General features: G+C 42.0%; 1 protein-coding gene and 1 long non-coding RNA gene across 4 annotated transcripts in view; both read right to left on the reverse strand.

The window, feature by feature from the left end:
• The window catches only part of LOC133260515 (uncharacterized), a 120079-nt gene extending 109857 nt beyond the window's left edge, over window positions 1–10222 (reverse strand). The window contains exons 1-2 of one of the 2 annotated variants that reach the window (XR_009740842.1): window positions 8766–10222; window positions 7483–7658 (exon numbers count right to left, since the gene is read on the reverse strand). This is a non-coding gene — a long non-coding RNA (uncharacterized LOC133260515). Of the gene's footprint in view, window positions 1–7482; window positions 7659–8374; window positions 8485–8765 lie in introns of those variants that run through there. The other variant, XR_009740841.1, reaches the window with a different exon arrangement.
• An 8882-nt stretch (window positions 10223–19104) lies between these two features.
• The window catches only part of TRAM1 (translocation associated membrane protein 1), a 33931-nt gene continuing 29478 nt past the window's right edge, over window positions 19105–23557 (reverse strand). For both annotated transcript variants that reach the window (XM_061438963.1, XM_061438964.1), the window contains exon 11: window positions 19105–20667. In XM_061438963.1, coding sequence (XP_061294947.1) covers window positions 20594–20667 — 74 coding nt within the window. In that variant the 3' untranslated portion in view covers window positions 19105–20593. The remainder of the gene's footprint in view (window positions 20668–23557) is intronic.

Genomic DNA, 23557 nt, shown 5'->3' on the forward strand with positions numbered 1-23557 from the left:
TATGGTTTTTCCAGTAGTCATGTATGGATGTGAGAGTTGGACTGTGAAGAAAGCTGAGCACCAAAGAACTGATGCTTTTGAACTGTGGTGTTGGAGAAGACTCTTGAGAGTCCCTTGGACTGCAAGGAGACCCAACCAGTCCATCCTAAAGGAGATCAGTCCTGGGTGTTCATTGGAAGGACTGATGCTAAAGCTGAAACTCCAGTACTTTGGCCATCTCATGCGAAGAGTTGACTCATTGGAAAAGACTGATGCTGGGAGGGATTGGGGGCAGGAGGAGAAGGGGACAAGAGAGGATGAGATGGCTGGATGGCATCACTGACTCGATGGACCTGAGTTTGAGTGAACTCCGGGGGTTGGTGATGGACAGGGAGGCCTGGCGTGCTGTGATTCATGGGGTTGCAAAGAGTCGGGCACAACTGAGAGACTGAACTGAACTTAACTGAACTGAAGCATCTAATTCCAGAAAAACATCTACTTCTGCTTTATTGACTACGCCAAAACCTTTGACTGTGTGGCTCACAACAAACTGTGGAAAATTCTGAAAGAGATGGGAATACCAGACCACCTGACCTGCCCCCTGAGAAATCTGTATAGGTCAGGAAGCAACAGTTGGAACTGGACATGGAACAACAGACTTGTTCCAAATTGGGAAAGGAGTACATCAAGGCTATATATTGTCACCCTGCTTATTTAACTTATATGCAGAGTATATCATGAGAAATGCTGGGCTGGATGAAGCACAAGCTGCAATCAAGATTGCCGGGAAAAATATCAGTAACTTCAGATATGCAGATGACACCTGATATGCAGATCAGATATGCAGATCGTTGAATAGCATCACTGACTTGACAGACATGAGTTTGGGTAAGCTCCGGGAGTTGGTGATGGACAGGGAAGCCTGGTGTGCTTTAGTCCATGGGTCACAAAGAGCCAGACACAACTGAACAACTGCTGAACTTAACTGAAGCATCTAATAACAAAAATACGGTAGTTTTATCTATCAGTTCAGTTCAGTCGCTCAGTTGTGTCCAACTCTTTGCGACCCCATGAATTGTAGCATGCCAGGCCTCCTGGTCCATCACCAACTCCCAGAGTTCACTCAAACTCATGTGCATCGAGTCAGTGATGCCATCCAGCCATCTCATCCTCTCTTGTCCCCTTCTCCTCCTGTCCCCAATCCCTCCCAGCATCAGAGTCTTTTCCAATGAGTCAACTCTTCACATGAGGTGGCCAAAGTATTGGAGTTTCAGCTTTAGCATCATTCCTTCCAAAGAACACCCAGGGCTGATCTCCTTTAGAATGAACTAGTTGAATCTCCTTGCAGTCCAAGGGACTCTCAAGAGTCTTCTCCAACACCACAGTTCAAAAGCATCAATTCTTCGGCCCTCAGCTTACTTCATAGTCCAACTCTCACATCCATACATGACTACTGGAAAAACCATAGCCTTGACTAGATGGACCTTTGTTGGCAAAGTAGTGTCTCTGCTTTTGAATATGCTATCTAGGTTGGTCATAACTTTCCTTCCAAGGAGTAAGCGTCTTTTAATTTCATGGCTACAATCACCATCTGCAGTGATTTTGGAGCCCCCCAAAATAAAATATGACACTGTTTAACATATTGTGGCACGATTAACATAGTGTGGGCTTTTTCAGGTCAGTATAGATAAAACTTTTCATACTGGAGAAGGGAATGAACAGTATGAAAAGTTTTATCTATACTGACCTGAAAAAGCCCACAATATGTTAATCATGGTTGAATGAAAGAATGAGCAGTTGGAAATATATAACATGAATGAAAGTTCAAGTGGATCAAAACTAAATATTAAATAACCTCTGGGCTCAGAGGGTACAAGAGAGGGTTCTGGCTTCTTCCACCTTCCTTAGGGTTTGACAAGTAGGCAGTGTGGTCTTAAGTTTCCCAGGTGGTGCAGTGGTAAAGAACCCTTGTGTCAGTGCAGAAGATGCAAAAGGTGTGGGTTCGATCCCTGGGTGGGGAAGATCCTCTGGAGTGGGAAATGGCATTCCACTCCACTTCTTACCTGGAAAATTCCATGGACAGAGGAGTCAGTTGTGTCTCAATGAGTTGAACTACAGGACTATGCCTTTGTAGTCTTAAAGGGGCACTGGCCCTTCAAGATTAGCATGGGGCTAGTTTGCCTGAGAGGATAGTGTCCTAGGGGTGTGTGTGTGTGTGTGTGTGTGTGTGTGCACACGCACATATGTAAGAGCTTTTTTGCCTGTATCTTTGTTTGAGATTGGGTTGTGAATTGGGTTCTGTTTTTACTTGCTGCTCTTCCCCCTCTCTGCAACCACCTGTAGGGACCTAGGACCTAGCCAGGGAAGCCAAACAGGATCTTGAAGAAAAGCCAAAACTCCCCCAAACCAGTAAGGCTCCCTCTCCGCACAAAGACTACCTCCACATTTCCAAAACGTGTTCTCAAATTTTGCACCATCCCTTCCATTCTGGATCTGCTTCCAAAGCCCCACCTCTGATGAGAGGGGAGCCTGAGTTCTCAAGGTGCAAGGGCACCAAGAAAGGAGTCGGGTATGTGTTTCTATGCCTGGGCGTGATCTACACTTCTCCTGGTCTGTGTGGTCAGACTGCTTTTCTCCACTTCTCATTGCCAGTGATCCCATAGCTCATGAGGAGCCTGGCAGGCTACAGTCTGTGGGGTCGCAAAGAGTCAGACACTACTGAGCCACTAAGCACAGGACAGCACAGCACAGGAAGGTCCTAGGAAGTGAGTGGATGCAGTTAACGGAAGATGTAGGGCAGCACTACCTGTGTCTCCTGGCCCCTCTGCACCCCACCCCCCACCACACACACACACCCTTTAAGAAGACACACAAGTAACTGGGCCTCACGTTGGCAGGAAAAATAGTTTGTTCCCCTTCAGATTTGACTTAACATTTTTCTAGCTCCTTTTTTCCCTCTGTTCCTTCTACCCTTCCTGTTTCTTATTTTTTTAAAAGTCTTTTTTTTACCCCTGATATCCTAGAAAATAACCTAGATAGCCTATGTGATTTGACCACAGGTAATGAAGTTCTGACCTCAAAATGTATTGTTGAATGAAGTCCTGTACATGAAATAGCCTACAAGCTTCTGCCAACAGCAAACATACCAAAATGAGGCTACAGAATGTATTTCTTGGAAAACCAAACAAAGGAAATAGGAAGAAATGGGCAAAGTCCATTTCTTTTCTCTGCCCGCCTCCTGTTGCCTAATTCTCAGTTTTCATGAGGTCTTTGGAAAACGGCAAGATTCCAGAGTCGTGGGCCTGTACTTATTTGATCCTGTTTTTCATGGCTCCCTTTCTTCTCTTTAGCTTCTCTCTCATGGATGGTGCTCACTCACTACATGAACCGTATTATTACCAAATGACATTCAGTGGAGACATCATATATGCCTTTTCTGGAACAAGCTGTAACAAGAGTCTAAAACATGACTTGTGGTTCTCAAAGCATTTGGTCAGCGTCCATGCACTCTTCCTTGGGGCGGTTGAGACTTGCTGTGTTTGAAGAGTGTGGGGTCTTTCTCAAAAAAACTGTGGTTCCACTTGCTAGGTTTGCAGGATGATTACAGAGCAATGGGGTGACAAGTGAAAATGAAACCCTTTATTGAAAACACAATGCAGGGCCACTCCCCACACCCCAGCCAAACAAGTTCCCTTGTCTGTCTATCATAAGGGAAGTGTGTTTGGCTAAGCAAAGATGGGGTGTGGTGGGCAAATGCAGGGGAGAAGGAGACAAGGGGATGGTGAGGGAAAATGGAATGAAGTTTCTGTGCCGTTGGGGCTCCTGATTCTCCGCAGCTTGGAGCTCATGTCTACCACTGTGGCCTGTGGTTCCCCACTCCCCGCCCCGGTCAACTGGGCTGTCCTCTCTAGACCCTGCCACCCTCACTCCCTCCAAACCCCCTCATAGCTGGGCCCCTTCTCACTGATGTTGTGGCCAAGAAAGAACACACGGGGCCTTTCTGGATAATTTTCAGGAAATTCAAGAAGAGATGAGAAACTGGAATATAAAAAATCAGTGTTTTAGTTTTTAATTTCCCTTCAAGAAATCTCATTGGTGGAGGCCTCCTCCAATGGTTGGATGGCTTAGATATTCTCTGAGCTAATTAGGTCTTGACATATATTTGCCAAGTATTCTGTATAATTTTTTTCTTTCATTTCCAAAATTTTAAACCTAATTCATGGAGCCGTGAATACAACAATATACCAGCATGGAAAATAAATGCACTTTGAAAGAGGAGAAACGGAGCCTGCTGTTTGATTTACATCATTTAGTTAACGGGTTAGTCAACATTTACTCAGAACCCTCTGGGTACAGAATGTAATAGGCATGTGGGAAAATTACAAAAGATATGGGAAGACATTTTTTTCTGCCTGCAAAAATCCAACTAATTCACTCTAATGGAAGACACCAACTAAAGACATATGAGAACAGCTAAGAATACAAATAAAGGGAACTGGTTGTGTCCACTAAGGACATGTTAATTTCAATTGCCCATGAGTGCTGAAGGCTGGCTCAGACTCACTGGCAATGAAGTATCCCAGTTGGGGACTTTGTGGCATTTCCCTGGCGAAATCCGTCCAATAGCAGGTTTCACCTTTCTTAGCAATCTAGGAGGAACCACACAGGTAAATGTGGTGAACTTGAAGAGCTGATTTCCTAACCATAATATTGTTTAACCATAATGATATTATGGTGGCCATCTTTGGATTTATGCCAGAGGCTTTGTAACTATATCATCTCAGGACTCTTCTATTTTCCTTAGAGTCAGAAAAAGCAGACATGACACTTGGCTCTAAAGATATCAGTTGTTCATTGTTCAGTTGCTAAGTTGTGTCCGACTCTTTGCAACCCCATGAATTGCAACATGCCAGGCTTTCCTGTCCTTCATTATCTCCCGCAGTTTGTGCAAACTCATATCCACTGAGTCAGTGATGCTATCTAAACATCTCACCCTCTGCTGCCTCCTTGTCCTCTTGCCTTCAATCTTTCCTAGCATCAGGGTCTTTTCCAATGAGTCAGCTCTTCAAAACAGGTGGCCAAAGTATTGGAGCTTCAGCTTCAGCAGCAGTCCTTCCAATAAATATTCAGGGTTGATTTTCTTTAGGATGGATTGGCTTGATCTCCTTGCTGTCCAAGGGCATTGGCGATACCACCCAATCCTTCTGTGCCTCCTTCTGGCCAGCTCTCTTTTTGCGGACTTCTTGTAAAGTCAAGTGTCCGCTCTGGATAAATAAGTCTTTTAAGAGGAGTGTGCTCTGCTTTTTCAAAACTTCCTTATCTGTGTTTACTGCTGGCAGAAATCTGGAAAGCTGCCAAGAACCTGGCCAAAGCCTCTATTTTGAATGAGAACATCTACAGGGTAGGTCCAATCTCCCTTCTGATTCATCAAGAGTGTTTCTGGGTCCTTTTGAGAACTATCAGGTTTAACTGCCTGTGCTTTTGAGCGAAGTGCTTTTGAGGCCCACTTATTTTCTTGGGCTCCAAAATCACTGCAGATGGTCACCGCAGCCATGAAATTAAAAGACGCTTGCTGCTTGGAGGAAAAGCTATGACAAAGCTAGACAGCATATTAAAAAGTAAAGACATTACTCTGCTGACAAAGGTCCATCTAGTCAAACCTATGGTTTTTCTAGTAGTCATGTATGGATGTGAGAGTTGGACTATGAAGAAAGCTGAGGGCCGAAGAATTGATGCTTTTGAACTGTGGTGTTGGAGAAGACTCTTGTGAGTCCCTTGGACTGCAAGGAGATCCAACCAGTCCATCTTAAAGGAAATCAGTCCTGAATATTCATTGGAAGGACTGACGCTGAGGCTGAAGCACCAATGCTTGGCCACCTGCTGTGAAGAACTGACTCATTGGAAAAGACCCTGATGCTGGGAAAGATTGAAGGCGGGAGGAGAAGGGGACAACAGAGGATGAGATGGTTGGATGGCATCACCGACTTGGTGGACATGAGTTTGAGCAAGGTCTGTGAGTTGAATGGACAGGGAAGCCTGGAGTGCCATGGTCCATGGGTTGCAAAGAGTCGGACACAACTGAGCAACTGAACTGAACCAGTAACAAAGCCTGTCAGAGCACCTTTTTGGAAAGACAGATTTTTTTTTAATCCATCATAGAACAATATTTTGGAAAATAATAATAAGCTACTAGGAAAATTCAATTTTAAAAAAAGCCCAAAGACTACTAAACACAAGTTTATTTATTTATTTATTTATTTATTTTTTGTCACTAAATTGAATTTTATTTTATTTTATTATTATTATTATTTTTTTATTTATAAAAGAAAATCCATCCTGAACCCTCCAAATCTCTCTTTTTAGATTCAATACACAAAAACTATTCTGTCAAACTTCCATAAAAGTTCTACATGTTTACTCTGTTTCTAAACTTATCTCACTGAAGATTTGTTACCAACAATTTGCAGGATGGACTTGGGTTCAGTCCCTAGTTCAGGAAGGTTCCCTGTAGAAGCGAATGTAACCCACCGCAGCATTCTTGCCTGGAGAAGTCCATGGACAGAGGAGCCTGGCGGGCCACAGTCGATGGGGTTGCAAAGAGTTGGACATGACTGAGCAACTGAGCACAAGGTCCAATCTAACAGTGCTCGATAAATGCAGGGAGGAGGAATGAAATAATAAAATAATACCAATTACATGTGCTAGAAAATAAGCACATGTAAGCAGGGACCTTACCAGGAAGATTTAACAATATTGCTGAGAGTGTCCCAAGAAATATCACTTTCACTGGCATCTTCAAAGGAGAAAGCCTTGCTGACAAACAAGAGGGAAAATGGATGAAGCTTCCTTCCCTGGAACCTGCCCACTATACACTTGCAGACCACACTTCTCCATGAAGATGGCAGGAACAGAAACACCTTGGAGATACATTGGTGCCAAGGAAAATGGGTGGACCTGGCAGCCCAAGGCCTGGCATCAACGTCCCAAAGACCCTACCCTGCTGGCTTCCCCATCCAATGGCACATTTATCCTGGGTGGGCTGCTCTAACCAATGCCCCCTTCACTCTTGGCCCTACTGGTACTCAGCCTGGTAAGTACAATACTTCTCAGCTTACAGGTAATTTTCTCAAGAAATGCCTTGCCTCCTCTCCTTCCATCCTTTTCTCTCTCTCTTTCTCACATTTGGTGGACCCCTTTACAGTACTTAACTGGTGGGTCAGTAATAAAGTATCTGCCTACCAATGCAGGAGACACAAGAGATGCAAGTTCGATCTATGGGTCAGGAAGATCCCTTGAAGTAAGAAATGACAACCCACGCCAGTGTTCTTGCCTGGAGAATCCCATGGACAGAGGAGCCCTGGGGTTATAGTCCATAAGGTTGCACAGAGTCAGATACAACTGAGCCCACACCTCTACCATTCCAGCACTTACAGTGTATCATTGTATTTTTGTACATGGTTACTTTCTTCACATTTTTAGGTCAATGAGGGTTGGGAATCATACCTGTGATGGCTGTCCCTGTGGATTCTGAGCCTTGTCATCTTGTTTGGAACCAGGGCACTCATATCTGTGTGAGCGACTGCTGGGCCTCAGCAACCACGCTGCTTGTACAGGCTCACCTTGCTTTATTGAGCTTCGCAGATACTATGCTTTTTACGACTTGAAAGTTTGGCACAACCCTGTGTGGAGCAAGTCTGTTAGGGCCATTTTCCCAACAGCATTTGCTTGCTCCCTGCCTCTGTGTCACATTTTATCAATTCTAGCAATATTTCAAGCTTTTAAAAAAATTATTATATTTGTTTAGGTGATCTACATTCAGTGATCTCTAATATTACTACTATGACTCACAGAAGGTTTAGATGATGCTTAGCACTTTTTAGCAAAACAGTATTTTCTACCTAAAGTGTGTACATTTTTTAGACATAATGCTATTGCACACATAGTGGCTACAGTATGGTGAAAACATAACCTTTATACGCACTGGGAAAGCAAAAAATTCATGGGACTCTTTTAATTACCATGTTCTGTGTATTGATGTAGTCTGGAGCCTAACCCTGTGATCTCTCTGAGGTCTGCCTGTAATGGATTTTTTCTCCATTTTCACTTGTAAACTTTTAATTCAATGAACTGACTTTGATAGGGTGAAATCATGAAGTAACTTAATTTTGTGTCACTGTCCCTTCAAACCCACTCTGTGGGCTCCTTCTCTTTCTGCTAGTGGGGATGCACTTGAAGAGGTCCTATAGCTTGTCATGTCTGTCATGGGTCATAAAAAGTCACTTGCGTCTCAAGAAATGACTTATGTTACTAGACAGCCACTGCGAGGCCATGATGGGAGCTGTGAACCTTTGCCCACCCCACCCCCAACCTGGGGTCTCTGGGCTGCAGGCCTCACCTGGGTCCTAGCAACTGGGGATCTGATTACTCCCATCAGTCCCTGTGGTCAAGGTCTTTAGTGAGGATGGCGGCCTTGCTCCGGGAGCCCTGCACACAGCAGACTCGGGAAGGCCCGCACACAGCAGACTCGGGAAGGCCCTAGCAGGATTCCAGTGACAGGGGCTGGGGGGCAGTGTCCCTGGGCCCCCACCCTTTCCTGCACTTTTCCATTGTGGGTGTTCTGCACGCTGTCCTTGGGCGAGGGGCGTTACAGTGGGGTTGGGGGGTGGGGGGTGGTCAATGTCTCTTCCCTCCTGCTGGGAGGGGTCCAGCACCTGCCGTCCTGTGGGCTCCCACCAGATCCTTCAAGGCCCTAGGTCCATAAATGAAGTGAGGCAATGTAACGTTACCTAGCCCAAGCTCACTCTGTTAACTGCAGGACAGGCCAATACATCGGGAGGCCCTGTTGTTGGGGGAAAGGAATACGACTTTAATCGGAAAGGCAGCAGATGGCAGACTAGTATCTAAAAAACCGATCTCCTCTCAGCCTAACTCAGGCTCCTTTTATACAGAGGAAGGGCAGGGGGAAGGACCTACTGAGATGTTGACCAATGGCTGAGCAGGACTGCTAACGGTCACTCCTAATGGTCACTAACTTAGGGGAGGGGCCCACTGTTGATGCCGACCAATGACTGAGCCGGACAGCTAACAGCTGTGCCCCGCCCCGCCCCCATTACAGTCACATCTTTTGCTCTTAGGAGGACACCAAAGACTTCCTCAGAGATACATTTGAGGATTTTTTTTTTTTCAGTCTTTGCTTTCTCTCACCACTTCTGACACCGCTGACCACTTCCCCCTTGAAGCCCTTCTGCTTGGTTTGCATGACCTCTAGCGTCTCTTCACCTCTTTCCTTTCCCTCTCAGGCTCTCTCAAAGGTTTGTGTTTTCTTGATTGCTCCTTACCTACAGTGTCTCCAAGTTACCGGCCCAGTCTCTCTCCAGCCTTGTGTGCTAAGTCGCTTCAGCCGTGTCTGACCCTTTGCGACCCTACGGATTATAGCCCTCCAGGCTTCTCTGTCTGTGGGATTCTCCAGACAAGAATACTGGAGGGGGTTGCCATGCCCTCCTTCAAGGGATCTTCCTGACTCAGGGATCGAACCCGCGTCTCTTCCATCTCCTGCATTGGCAGATGGGCTCTTCACCTGGGAAACCCTCTCTAGCCTTAGCTGATTCCTTCTTTCACTGGTGGCTAGATTCATTCACTCCTTCCTTCATCACTGGGCCCTGGGCACCAAGCCCTGAAGCACATTCTTCAGATTCAAAACTCAGCTTCAGGACTTCCCTGGTGGTCCAGTGGTTAAGACTCCACACTGCTAATGCAGGGGATACTGGTTCAATCCCTGGTGGGCGAACTAAGATCACACATGTGGCGCAGTGCGGCCAAAAAAAGCAAAAATGAAACAACTCAGTTTCAGGTCATTCCTCCAGAAAGCCTCTTCTCAGCTTCCAGACAGAATTCAGCCTCATACCTGAGGCACCTTCTGCTTGAGGTGCCAGGTACTGATCCCCGCTCTAAGACTTTGCCCATTGTTGTAATTATTGTCTGGGATGTTTGCCTCCCCCTTTAGACTGCGAGCCCTTAAAGGCAAGGACTCTGTTTAGTAAATTTTGTGCCCCTGTCATATTCAGAAAATTGGAGAAGGCGATGGCAACCCACTCCAGTACTCTCACCTGGAAAATCCCATGGACGGAGGAGCCTGGTGGGCTGCAGTCCATGGGGTTGCTAAGAGTCGGGCACGACTGAGCGACTTCACTTTAGCTTTTCACTTTCATGCATTGGAGAAGGAAATGGCAACCCACTCCAATATTCTTGCTTGGAGAATCCCAGGGACAGAGGAGCCTAGTGGGCTGCTATCTATGGGGTCGCACAGAGTCAGACACAACTGAAGCGACTTAGCAGCAGCAGCAGCAGCATATTCAGAAAAAGTCTATTAGTGATTATTGAATAAATTAAAATGCTGTGTCTGACTAATGCTGTGTCTACAATTACAAATAACTTTATCTTTGCAATATTCCCTGGAAGTAATAACAGTGAACATCAGATCTAAGGCTCTTCTTCTAAGGGCAGGATTGGGTGGAAGAGGGGTGGGTGGAGGAGCAGATCAAACGCACCTGTCTCCAAAGCCTGGCTTTGCATGCCTGTATGCTAAGTTGCTTCAGTGGTGTCTGACTCTTTGCAACCCTATGGACTGTAGCCCACCAGGCTCCTCTGCTCATGGGATTTCCCAGGCAAGAATACTGGAGTGGGTTGCCATTTCTTCCTTCAGGGGACCTTCCTGACCTATGGATTGAACTGGGCTAAGAATGGTCACTTTCTATTCATATGGCTCTTATGAAGAGTAAAAATGAGGGTTGGGGAAGCACTTACTATAATTACAACTTAAGCTAGTGGATGTGATGAAATTCCAGTTGAGCTATTTCAAATCCTGAAAGATGATGCTGTGAAAGTGCTGCATTCAATATGCCAGCAAATTTGGAAAACTCAGCAGTGGGCACAGGACTGGAAAAGGTCAGTTTTCATTCCAATCCCAAAGAAAGGCAATGCCAAAGAATGCTCAAACTACTGCACAATTGCACTCATCTCACACGCTAGTAAAGCAATGATCAAAATTCTCCAAGCCAGGCTTCAGCAATACGTGAACCGTGACCTTGCAGATGTTCAAGCTGGTTTTAGAAAAGGCAGAGGAACCAGAGATCAAATTGCCAACATCCCCTGAATCATCAAAAAAGCAAGAGAGTTCCAGAAAAACTTCTGCTTTATTGACTATGCCAAAGCCTTTGACTGTGTGGGTCACAATAAACTGTGGAAAATTCTGAAAGAGATGGGAATATCAGACTACCTGACCTGCCTCTTGAGAAACCTATATACAGGTCAAGAAGCAACAGTTAGAACTGGACATGGAACAACAGACTGGTTCCAAATAGGAAAAGGAGTATGTCAAGGCTGTATATTGTTGCCCTGCTTATTTAACTTCTATGCAGAGTACATCATGAGAAACGCTGGGCTGGAAGAAGCACAAGCTGGAATCAAGATTGCCGGGAGAAATATCAATAACCTCAGATATGCAGATGACACCACGCTTATGGCAGAAAGTGAAGAGGAACTAAAAAGCCTCTTGACGAAAGTGAAAGAGGAGAGTGAAAAAGTTGGCTTAAAGCTCAACATTCAGAAAATAAAGATCATGGCATCTGGTCCCATCACTTCATGGGGAATAGATGGGGAAACAGTGGGAACAGTGTCAGACTTTATTTTCTGGGGCTCCAAAATCACTGCAGATGGTGACTGCAGCCATGAAATGAAAAGACGCTTACTCCTTGGAAGGAAAGTTATGACCAACCTAGATAGCATATTCAAAGGCAGAGACATTACTTTGCCAACAAAGGTCGGTCTAGTCAAGGCTATGGTTTTTCCAGTAGTCATGTATGGATGTGAGAGTTGGACTGTGGAGAAAGCTGAGCTCAGAAGAATTGATGCTTTTGAACTGTGGTGTTGGAGAAGACTCTTGAGAGTCCCTTGGACTGCAAGGAGATCCAATCAGTCCATTCTAAAGGAGATCAGTCCTGGGTGTTCTTTGGAAGGACTGATGATGAAGCTGAAACTCCAGTACTTCGGCCACCTTATGGGAAGAGTTGACTCATTGGAAAAGACTCTGATGCTGGGAGGGATTGGGGGCAGGAGGAGAAGGGGATGACAGGGGATGAGATGGCTGGATGGCATCACCGACTGGATGGACATGAGTTTGAGTGAACTCGGGGAGTTGGTGATGGACAGGGAGGCCTGGCATGCTGCAATTCATGGGGTTGCAAAGAGTCAGACATGACTGAGCGAGTGAACTGAACTGAAGCCTTTAACAAATGCTAGCACTTTCATGCATTGGAGAAGGAAATGGCAACCCACTCCAGTGTTCTTGCCTGAAGAATCGCAGGGACAGAGGAGCCTGGTGGGCTGCCGTCTATGGGGTCACACAGAGTCGGACACAACTGAAGCAACTTAGCAGCAGCAGCAGCAGCAGTTTTTTACTGCATTTCATAGAATCTAAGAAATCACCATAAAAAAAAAAGTCCTTATTTTATGTACATTGAGAAAAAATTCTGCCAATCATGACATGCCATTGATTGAAAAACCCCTTCTTATGTCAGAGAGGCTGAAGTATGGGGGTGGGAGAGTTCAGTCTAGAATCAATAGAGTATTATTGTGTCTTTTGGGGAAAAAAGAGTGTGGAGGATAAAGGATGGGCTGTGGGAGTGTATTTTCGGGGTTGATGTGGGAGAGGCTAGTGCTTTGCTCTGCTAAGCTAAGTCGCTTCAGTCGTGTCTGACTCTGTGCGACCCCACAGACAGCAGCCCACCAGGCTGCCCCGTCCATGGGATTCTCCAGGCAAGAACACTGGAGTGGGTTGCCATTTCCTTCTCCAATGCATGAAAGTGAAGAGTTAAAGTGAAGTCGCTCAGTCGTGTCCGACTCTTAGCGACCCCATGGACTGCAGCCCACCAGGCTCCTCCGTCCATGGGATTTTCCAGGCAAGAGTACTGGAGTGGAGTGCCATTGCCTTTTCCGGTGCTTTGCTCTACCAGAATGTAAAAATGCAAATATCCTGTCCCCATTTCTTTCATTTCAAATGCAAGATGCTAGACATTGGGACCCTGCTGCATGCAGGGAAAGATAAAGATGCTGTGGAATTAATGGAAACAAGATCATACATTCGCAAGGGGGAGAGATCGAGGGAAGGGATTGTTAGGGAGTTTGGGATGGACACTTACACGCTGCTATATTTAAAATGGATAACCAACAAGGACCAATTGTAGAGCACATTGTATCTGATCAATGTATAGGGCAGCCTGCATGGCAGGGGAGTTTGGAGGAGAATGGATACATGTATATGTATGGCCAAGTTCATTTGCTGTCCACCTGAAACTATCACAACATTGTTTATTGGCTATACTCCAATATAAAATAAAAAGGCTTAAAAAAAAGCAACAGACATTTGCAGAGCTCAAGGGGAGGCAGAGCTGAGTATGAACCCATTAAAACTCAGCATCTCTGAAATGAAAATCAGCAAATATAAAAATACCCTACATAACTGGTAACTTCAGTTTTTTTTTATTTAGGCGATTAGAAATAACAGAAAGAAACTTCTAGTACTTCTAAAGCCAAATTTCCAGATCAAAGAGTGAAGCTGTGGATCTACATTCAGCTTGGTCCCTCCCATTGGCTGTTCTATCACATCAGATCATAGTAATGTGTAGGGCTTCTATTTGGAATTTTGAAGCCCAGTGTGTGAAATGGAAGAGGATTCTTTCAGCTGGAAGTGTAGCTCCTACATAAAGAAACAGCTGAAATAATCAATACCAAAAAAAAAAAAAAAATCACAAGCCAGAAGTGTTTCCTTTAGAAGAGAATTTGTGACATTAGTTTTTAAAGAAGGGAACAAATGTCAAGGGCAGCTGGGTTAATGAGTACAGGAAGTACAGCTGCTCTTGCCGATGGAGACTGGAGCGCTGACGTGGTCGAGCGGGAGCGGAAAATGACAGTGGTGGCTGCAGCAGCCCTAACGGGGCACTTACTCCACGTCCATTCATAATGGAGGATGATTGGCACTGCCGGCTGAACGAGAGACGCTGGGCTGTAATTAGAACGTTGGCCCTCATCAAAATCCAGTAAAGCAAGGAGAGCCATGATTACTTAAACCTGAAACTACATTCCGCAAAATGGCTTTGCTTTTCAAATTCTTTATTGTTTTAGTATTCATTGGAAAAAAAAAACAAAACCCACAGACCATGCAAAATTAAGATGCTGTATCACAGAAGAATAAATGAGATGAGCCTGCTTTCTGTATAATGGCCAATATTTAGAGATGTGCTCTATAAATTTCAATGAAAATCACTGCAGAATATTTCACTTCAGAAAGACATTTCTTTTGGCTAAAGGGCTCTTTTCCCATCCTCCTCTTGTTCCTTGGTACCATTATTTCTGCACTGAGACAGAGCTGACCCACTGTGTCATGGTATCAACTGAGAAATGACTTCTAGGTTAGAACTGGGCTTTCTATTCACGGAGAATGACTGATGTGTAGTTACCCAAGTTCTCTTTGAAGATAAGGTTGAACCAAGCCTTGAGTATTTTCTTTTGAACTCTTTAAAGCTTCATATGTGTATTAGAATTTGGTTAATAACCAGTCTTCTAACGTAGTCCTGGTAGTCTTCTAGACCTTAATCCTACAGAATTGAATTCACTTTTTAAAAGCACTTAAGGCTGTATATTGTCACCCTGCTTATTTAACTTCTATGCAGAGTACATAATGAGAAACGCTGGGCTGGAAGAAGCACAAGCTGGAATCAAGATTGCTGGGAGAAGTATCAATAACTTCAGATATGCAGATGACACCACCCTGATGGCAGAAAGTGAAGAGGAACTAAAAAGCCTCTTGACGAAAGTGAAAGAGGAGAGTGAAAAAGTTGGCTTAAAGCTCAACATTCAGAAAACAAAGATCATGGCATCTGGTCCCATCACTTCATGGGGAATAGATGGGGAAACAGTGGGAACAGTGTCAGACTTTATTTTTTGGGGTTCCAAAATCACTGCAGATGGTGATTGCAGCCATGAAATTAAAAGACGCTTACTCCTTGGAAGGAAAGTTATGACCAACCTAGATAGCGTATTCAAAAGCAGAGACATTACTTTGCCAACAAAGGTCGGTCTAGTCAAGGCTATGGTTTTTCCAGTGGTCATGTATGGATGTGAGAGTTGAACTGTGAAGAAAGCTGAGCACCGAAGAACTGATGCTTTTGAACTGTGGTGTTGGAGAAGACTCTTGAGAGTCCCTTGGACTGCAAGGAGATCCAACCGGTCCATCCTAAAGGGGACCAGTCCTGGGTGTTCATTGGAAGGACTGATGCTAAAGCTGAAACTCCAGTACTTTGGCCACCTCATGGGAAGAGTTGACTCATTGGAAAAGACTCTGATGCTGGGAGGGACTGGGGTCAGGAGGAGAAGGGGACGACAGAGGATGAGATGGCTGGATGGCATCACTGACTCGATGGACCTGAGTCTGAGTGAACTCTGGGAGTTGGTGATGGACAGGGAGGCCTGGCATGCTGCGATTCATGGGGTCGTAAAGAGTCAGACAGGACTGAGTGACTGAACTGAACTGAACTGAATCTTTCATTAGCATAGATACAGTATGAGCATTTTCCCCTCTGATCTGAGTTACAGATAACCTGTGTCTTACTGTTCTGGGTTTTTTTTAATTGCTTGTTTTTGGCTGTGCCCTATGGCATACAGGATCTTAGTTCCCTGACCAGGGATCGAACCCATGCCCCCTGCAGAGGAACTGCAGAGTCAACACTGGACTGCCAGGGAAGCCCCTACCTGTGTCTTACTGTTCTGTTTGTTTGTTGTGAATGAAATCAGCAAGAAATAGAAAAGGACCACTCTATTTGGTCAGATCACTAGTAACCTAAATTTGGTAAAGTTGCATTTTTGAAACATTAATCTCAAATTGTTCTCACAAGTATTACTATAGTTTCTCATATTTGAGGGAGGAAGAAACTATTAGTCCAGAAGTCAGTCAACCAACATATAACAAGAGTAGCAACCTCAGTCCTCAGATTTTGGTCTGTTTCATATATTATCCACACTTGGGTATCTGCCTTATCTAGGCCCTCCAGTCCAGTTGTAATTTCTAGCACATTTTATGAGATCAGCTCAAATTTCTTGATAAACACTATCTTGTAATACACCCTTTTCCTTTCCTAGGTAAATATGCTCATTTACCTGATGGAGTTTGAATCTTTCTGTTAGAAGGTAAGGCAATTCTAAGCAGCTAATAGATCTCTGGAAGTGGTACACGCCATCTAAATGAAAGTATAGTTTCATAACCATAGGTATCTGATTTTTTAAAAAATCATTTTTTAGAGATTACACATACTATTTACTTTTATGATTATTGTATCACATTAATGTAAACCATTCAATACAGACTTGAAAGTTTGCTTTATGAACACTCATGTGGGGTAAAAGCATGCATGCAGTTTTCCAATGACTAAACGCTGTGATGGTGACTTGAACATCTCTTGCAGCATCGCTGGCCCCTGAGCTTGAGGGCAGCAGCCATGGAGCACTGTCCTTGCTCAGTGAGCAAGTACTCATCAGCCTCATGCAATGAGGTCTTACAGGGTAAAGTAGTTAACAACTAAAATTACTTAATAATACTATGAGCCATTCATTCCATGAACTGTTTGTCACAAACTTGTGAGCTAACGAATAACATTTGACAGGCATCAGGCATGGAGCTATGCACAATCCATTCTTAGAATTACTTCACGGGGACAGTGCTATCACTCTCAGGAAACTTGAGTCACAGACGTTAACTAGATCATACAGAGCTGATGGGTGGAGGAGTCAAGATTTGAAGTCTGGCCTTCTAGTTTTGCCACTGTGTACTTATTAATGTTCATGGAAATCAGCAAGTTATTTATCATCAAAGTTTGGATCTTCAAAATAAGAGATTTCTTTTTTTGGCCAATGTAAATTCAAAGTTACTAATAATTATGTGATGGAACCTAAGCTTCTTAAATTTTTGATTTTCTTTTTTTTAAAACACAAAATGTTTGATTTCAGCTTTAGGCAAATGTAGTAATAATGTTTTCACAAAAATAGTTAAGCTAGGCAAATTGGCTTAGCCTTTTCTTGAATTTTGGATAAAGCTGGGTGATGTGTGACACACAGGTACCTTGTGCAGCTTTTTGTTAAGCAAATCATGCTTAGGTAAGCACAAGACTAGTTTCTCTTTTTAAAGGCTTGGCTCTCTGCTGTCTTCATAGGATAGAGCTAAGCCATAGGTGGGTGCTGCCTAATGTGAATGGCTAATGGCTTTACACAGTGTTCAGTAATCAGATGGACAAAGCCCTATTACTGAAGTACAGTTGATTTACAATGTTGTGTTAGTTTCTGTGGTGTACAGCCAAGTGACTAATTTATACCTATGTACATTCTTGTTCAATTAAAAAATTTTTTGGCCACACCACATGGTATGTGGGATCTTAGTTCCCAGACAGGATTGAACTTGTACCCCCTGCATTGGAAGCAGTCTTAGCCACTGGACCTCCAAGGAAGTCCTCATATTCTACTTCAAATAACCGCCATTATGGTTTATTACAGGATATTGAATATAGTTCCCTATGCTGTAGATTTGTCTTGTCTTCCATTCTAGTGGGTTGAGCTGTATACCCAGGGCTTCTAAAACACGTACTCAGTCCAACTCCCTTTACTCTCTTCAGGCCCTTAGTTAATTCTTTAACTAAGTCTTTAATTCTTTCAACACTAGCTAATTTCTACTCTGCATTATCTTTTCTGTTGAAGTTTTACAGTAGATGATGCTTTGTTAACTGAATCAAGTATCACACCTAACATCTCTTCAGGGGCAAAACATCTGTTCAAGCACTAACCTAGAATTTCCTCCAGAGTTTCTTTGAAGGCTACTCTTTACAAAATGCAAACAGGTGATCAATATTAACCGATTTTTATTGATTGTAGACAGGCCACAGAACTAGTTTTCTGTGAAAACATCTGGCAACACCTTGGACATAACGGGTGTCATTAGCTATTGCCAACATGTATGTGACAGGTTTCTCTCCCATTTCCTCACTTACACAAGCATTGCTCCAGGATTAGTTCTGAACTTCAAGACTATGCACAACTAATTTTGGAAGAATGTTAATCCATTTTTTCCAGAAGAGTCCACCTGGGCCACTCACAGCCATATCCTAAAATGCAGGCAAGAAGGCATCTTACAGAGGGAGAGACACCCCCAAAGTGGCAAAACAACTAGTTCAAGTTCACTCCGTGATGCTTCCCCCAGGCTTCAGAGTGTGACAGAGGCTGGGTGACACGCAGCCTCTGTGGGAAACTTTGCTTGGAGGGGATCTAGGGCTTAGCCTGTACAAGTACACTGGTGCATATATGTGTTTTGTAACGCCAATGGCTTCCCATCAAAACCCTCAGCATATGCTGTATGACTTTGCAGCACCTGTAGCAAGTGGTGTAATTTCATAGAAGTTTGCTCGACTGAGTGTGGAGCCACTGCATGTTGGGTCCCCACTGCTGTCACTCTAGGTGTGTCAGGAAGCACGTATGCATGTAAAGGACGGCCAGTCTGGCAGTAAAAAAAGACACACCTTTAAGTTTGTTTAGCCCAACAGTCCCTGAATTTGGTTATTTTTTTTCTTAGACATGCTCTCATAAATAATACATGAAACTAATCATGCTTCTTGGTAGAACACGTGTTAATTTGGAGGAAAGGCTATTCTAAATGTTTATCAAAAGTATACTCTTTAAACGTGTACAGGACTTCCCTGGTGGTCCAGTGGTTAAGAATCCACCTGCAATAATGCAGGAGACAGGGAAGATACCACATGCCTCAGGCAGCTACGTTGGTGAGCTGCGATTACTGAAGCTGGTGCCCTAGAGCCCGTGCTCCCAACAGGAGAAGCACGGCCTGAGAGCCTGCCAGAGAGCAGTCCCCTTTTGTTGCAACTACACTAAGTCTACACACAGCAGCAAAGACCCAGTGCAGCCAAAAACACACGTTAAAAAAAATTCACTTATAAAAATAAATGTGTACCTTTTAGTGAGATCAGACACTAAAAACAGTGTAAAATTTGCTAACAAAGAAAACGTTCAAGATGCAGCTTGTGAAAGTAAAAATTTTTATTCTGATTGATTTCTTAACGTATAGTTCAATATAAGGCCGGTTTTCAATGGCAGAGATTTGGTTCCACGGAAACTCCATGATGCTACAGAGAGCTACTACTTTTTCCAGGAAGTAGGTAAACAGCTGGAAACAGAAAGCACTTTCTAGCAGCATGGCAACTCATTAAACTGCAGAGCGACCAGGTCTGCAACTTTTATACTAAAAATGGCGCAAACATTAGCTGGTGACAGAAGTGAGAAGTGGGGAGCCAGATGTGAACATTGTAAAGATGACAAAAACCCAAGGACAGCTATAAAGATTTGAAAGGATAATTATAGAAAAGGGAACCAAATATTTTACTCAAATGTTTTTTAGAGCCTTTCTGTAGAGATACAAATATATATATATATATATTTATCCAAAAATATGTTTTATACAGATAAATGGTTTCTCAAATAAGGATGGAACCAAAGCTACAGTTATAACATAAAGCACTGTCTTTTATAAGACTATTTATCCACCTGAATTTTCAATTTGAGGTTAGTGCATTAAATATTTTCCAAATATTGACATCCTTTTCATGTATATAAATCAAGTAGGCATTATTTTTTAAAAGGGTTTTCAGGTTAAACAGTATTTTTCTAAGATCCTGTGCATATCAAACTTATGACAAGCCCCATTAAGAATCATTATTTAATAAACATATCAAAAAGGGCTATGGTCAAATTTTCTTCTCTATAGGAAACATTTAATTTTCTGATTTCCAGTTTACAAGTGTTGAAAATGCACAAGAAAGATATTACTTCACAAGTACTTTTATGTTAAGATATTTTGATTCAATATACATGGCAATATATCTCCACACATCGTAACCAAGAGTATGTTTTTTCCTTAAAAAAATGGGGATGTAACATTACCAATCACTATAAAATAAAGCACACAAGTATTTTGGTGAATTTACAAATCTTTTTTCCCAAGTGTAAAGGCTACAAAAATTCCTAAAAATTAGAGAACACTGAAAACATATTAAAATTTGACATCCAACTTTATATTATTTCCATTTTGCCCTGAAAGATAACTTAAAAAATATGACCCTGCTGGAACAGGCCATCTTGCTTAATATAAAAAATTGGTGAGAGCAAGAAATTGTTATCACTGATATGTATAATTTTTGTAAATAGTTATCTCTTCAAATCATTAGAAAAATGCTTAAAGATAAAAAACAAAATAAAATAAAATATAATATGATGGTGGTCCCTACACTATTTTGAAGGCAGGTAGCTTAGACTAAGCTAAAACATTTTTTTCACTCATAGGAATCATCCTCCCCTCAAATGCCCTTTTAAAAAATGCATGAAATAATACAATAGTAGCAAGAATCAAAGAGCAGAAAATGTATTTTCAGGAACAGAAAACAATCTCTAGTGCTGAAAGATATAGTAAAAAGCAGATTTCTTTGGGGACATTAATCAATTAGATTATAATTCATTATGAAGATTTCTCTTTTCTATTACGGGGAGAGTCTGCTCCATTTGAAGTTACTGTTCCATTGACACCATTTTCTGAAAAGAGAAAAATAATCAGGATTACTTTCTTTTATAAATAAGTGTAAATGACAATATCTTTTATACATAAAGGTACCTTCAGAAAAGAAAATTTAAAACCCAATATATGCTCTTATGCCCTTAGGTGAAACTTACTAGTGCTTAATCCATTCGAGTATTTAACCAATCATAAAACCTGCTAACAAGTTAAACACAATGAACTGAAAGCAGGAAATTAAAAGGAATTATAATATGTCAATTATATCTAAAAAAATAGTTCAAAAAAAAAGTCTGCAAAGCCAACACTTTCATAGAAAAACAGGAATATTTTTTACACTGGACAGCAGACAAGGGAGGTTCTTGGGGATATGTTTCTTTACAACATATTTAAAAAGTGGCATTTTGGATAACTCTTACGTTTAAGAGTGTTATAATGGCTTTCTTCAAGCTAGGGTGGAAATAACTGATGTCAGACCAATCCTCCCTCTTAAAATACCCATAAAAGGAGAACATAAAAATGGCTATTTGAAGGCACTGGGGAAAAAAAACAAGTCAGCTAAGTATATTTCTCCCCCAAGGGATCTGCCAGCTACTAAATAAGCACATAGCACACACATATACACAAATGTGCACACACAACAACCAAGGCTCAGAAACCCAGCAGAGAGTACCTCTGTGGACAAAAAGCTACAAGAGAACTGGGATGTCTCACAGTGACAGGGAGATAAAAATAAGTATTCAGTACCTGTCAGAGAAAAAGTCCTTAGAAATAGTTGGTGTCCTAGGAATGAGGGCAGATTGGAAACAGATCGGCTTCAGTGACATAGAATGATTCACTCATATTTAATCCAGAGTTTCTATTGATGCAGCCGTAGTATCTACATTCTTTTACACAAAACATTCAGTATTCAATTAAAAATTACCAGGTATGTCAGAAAACAAGACCAAATGACTGACAACTAAGAGAAAAAAAATATCAGAAATAGATCCTCAGATGAGCCAGATGTGGAGCTGTCAGACAGGGACATTAATAGAACAATGACTAATAAAAATAAATGCAGAGACAAGTAGTTTCATCCAAGGACTCAAAGATCATTTAATCCTAGGACTGGAAAATACCACAACTAAAAATATAAATTTAATAAAAATTTAATAGATTAGACACAACAGAAGAGATTAGTGAACTAGAAAAAAATGCTCATATTGAAACTCAGAAAACAAAGGATGGAAAAAACAGAAAAGCATGAAAAGATATAAAAGGACAGGGTAAAGGGGTTTAAACACATGTACTGGAATTCCCAAAGGACAGGAGAAATAGAATGGGGCAGAAGCAATATCTGAAGAAATAATGGTGAAGAATTTCCCCCAAACAGTGAAAGAAACCAAGTCAAGATTCAAGAAGCTAGGTACAATGCAGAGCAGGATATACACAAAGAAAATCAAACTTAGGCACATCACAGTTTAACCGTCAAAAAAGAGAACAATTTTGTCAGACTGGGTGAAAAAACTAAAATCAAATTACACACTGCTTACAAGAGACACAATTTATATTTAGGGACAAGAAAAGGTTTCAGGTAGAAAAGGTACACCATGATATAATATAACATTTTATTACAAGAAAGTTGGTGAGCTAGAGTGAATTCAGACTAACTAGAGATGAAGATGGCCATGTGACAATAACAGAGGACACGTTCCACAGGGATTTATAACAACCCTAAACTTTGATGCACCTGTAATATACCCTCACAATATGTAAAGCAAAAACGTACAAACTACAAAGAGAAGTGGGTCAATACCTTTTGTAATAACTGACTGAACAAGCAGAACTCCTTCCACCAAGTCAGTAAAGACACAGAAGACTGGACCACACAAATGGACCTGATGCCTGCCTATAGAACAACATACTCAACAAACACACCGTACACATCCTTGAGAAATCCAAAGGGAACATTCATCAAAACTGAACACTTGACGAGACATAATGAAGGTCCCAACAAATTGGACCTTCAAAGAATTGAAATCATTCAGAGTATGTTTTTTTAACCACAGAGGAATTAAGTTAGAAATCACTAGTAAAAACTAGAAAACGCCCAAATATTTGTAAACTACACAACGTACTTAAAAATAATCCACGAGTCAAAGAAGAAATCACAATTGGAATCATAAAATATTTGAAACTGAATGATAATGAAAAAGATGTATCAAAACCTGTGAAATAAGGGTAAAGCATTGCTGAAAGGGAAGTCTGCCCTAAATTGCAAGTAATTCATGAGAAGGGGTAAAAATAAATGATTCCTTTTAACAAAGCCACAAATAACAAAACAGCAAATTAAACCCAAAGAAAGGGAAATAAGAACAGAAATCAATGACAGAACTGAGACAATGAGCAAAAGAAGACAAGTGTTGGTTCTTGGCTGATGGAAGTGAAAAAGAGAAAGGCATAGACTACTTACACAGGAAGTGGAAAATGGGAATCACTGCTGTTTCACAGGCATTAATAAGTAGATACTATGAATAATTTTACATCAATACATTTCACAAATTTAGATGAAATGGATAAATCCTTGAAAAATACAATTTACCAAAAGAGAAATGATAAGAAATAAAAAATTTGAATAATCCTATTATCTATTAAAGAATGTAAATCTGTACCTTCTTATAAAGAAAAGTCTAGTTTGGATAGCTTCACTGGTGAATCCTTCCAAACATTTAAATAAGAAATGCTGGCATTACATGAAGGACAAACCTGCCCAATATCTTTTATAAAGTCAGCAAAACTCATATCAAAACCTGACAAAAGGGCTAATTTTAGCCTAATCTTTTACATGAACGCAGCTGCAAAAATCCTAACAAAATATTGAAAAAACCATCCAGCAAAAGAGATATTATCATCAACTTGGGTTTATGC

Source organism: Bos javanicus, chromosome 14 (assembly GCF_032452875.1).
Source record: "Bos javanicus breed banteng chromosome 14, ARS-OSU_banteng_1.0, whole genome shotgun sequence".
In the NCBI taxonomy this organism is placed as follows: domain Eukaryota; kingdom Metazoa; phylum Chordata; class Mammalia; order Artiodactyla; family Bovidae; genus Bos; species Bos javanicus.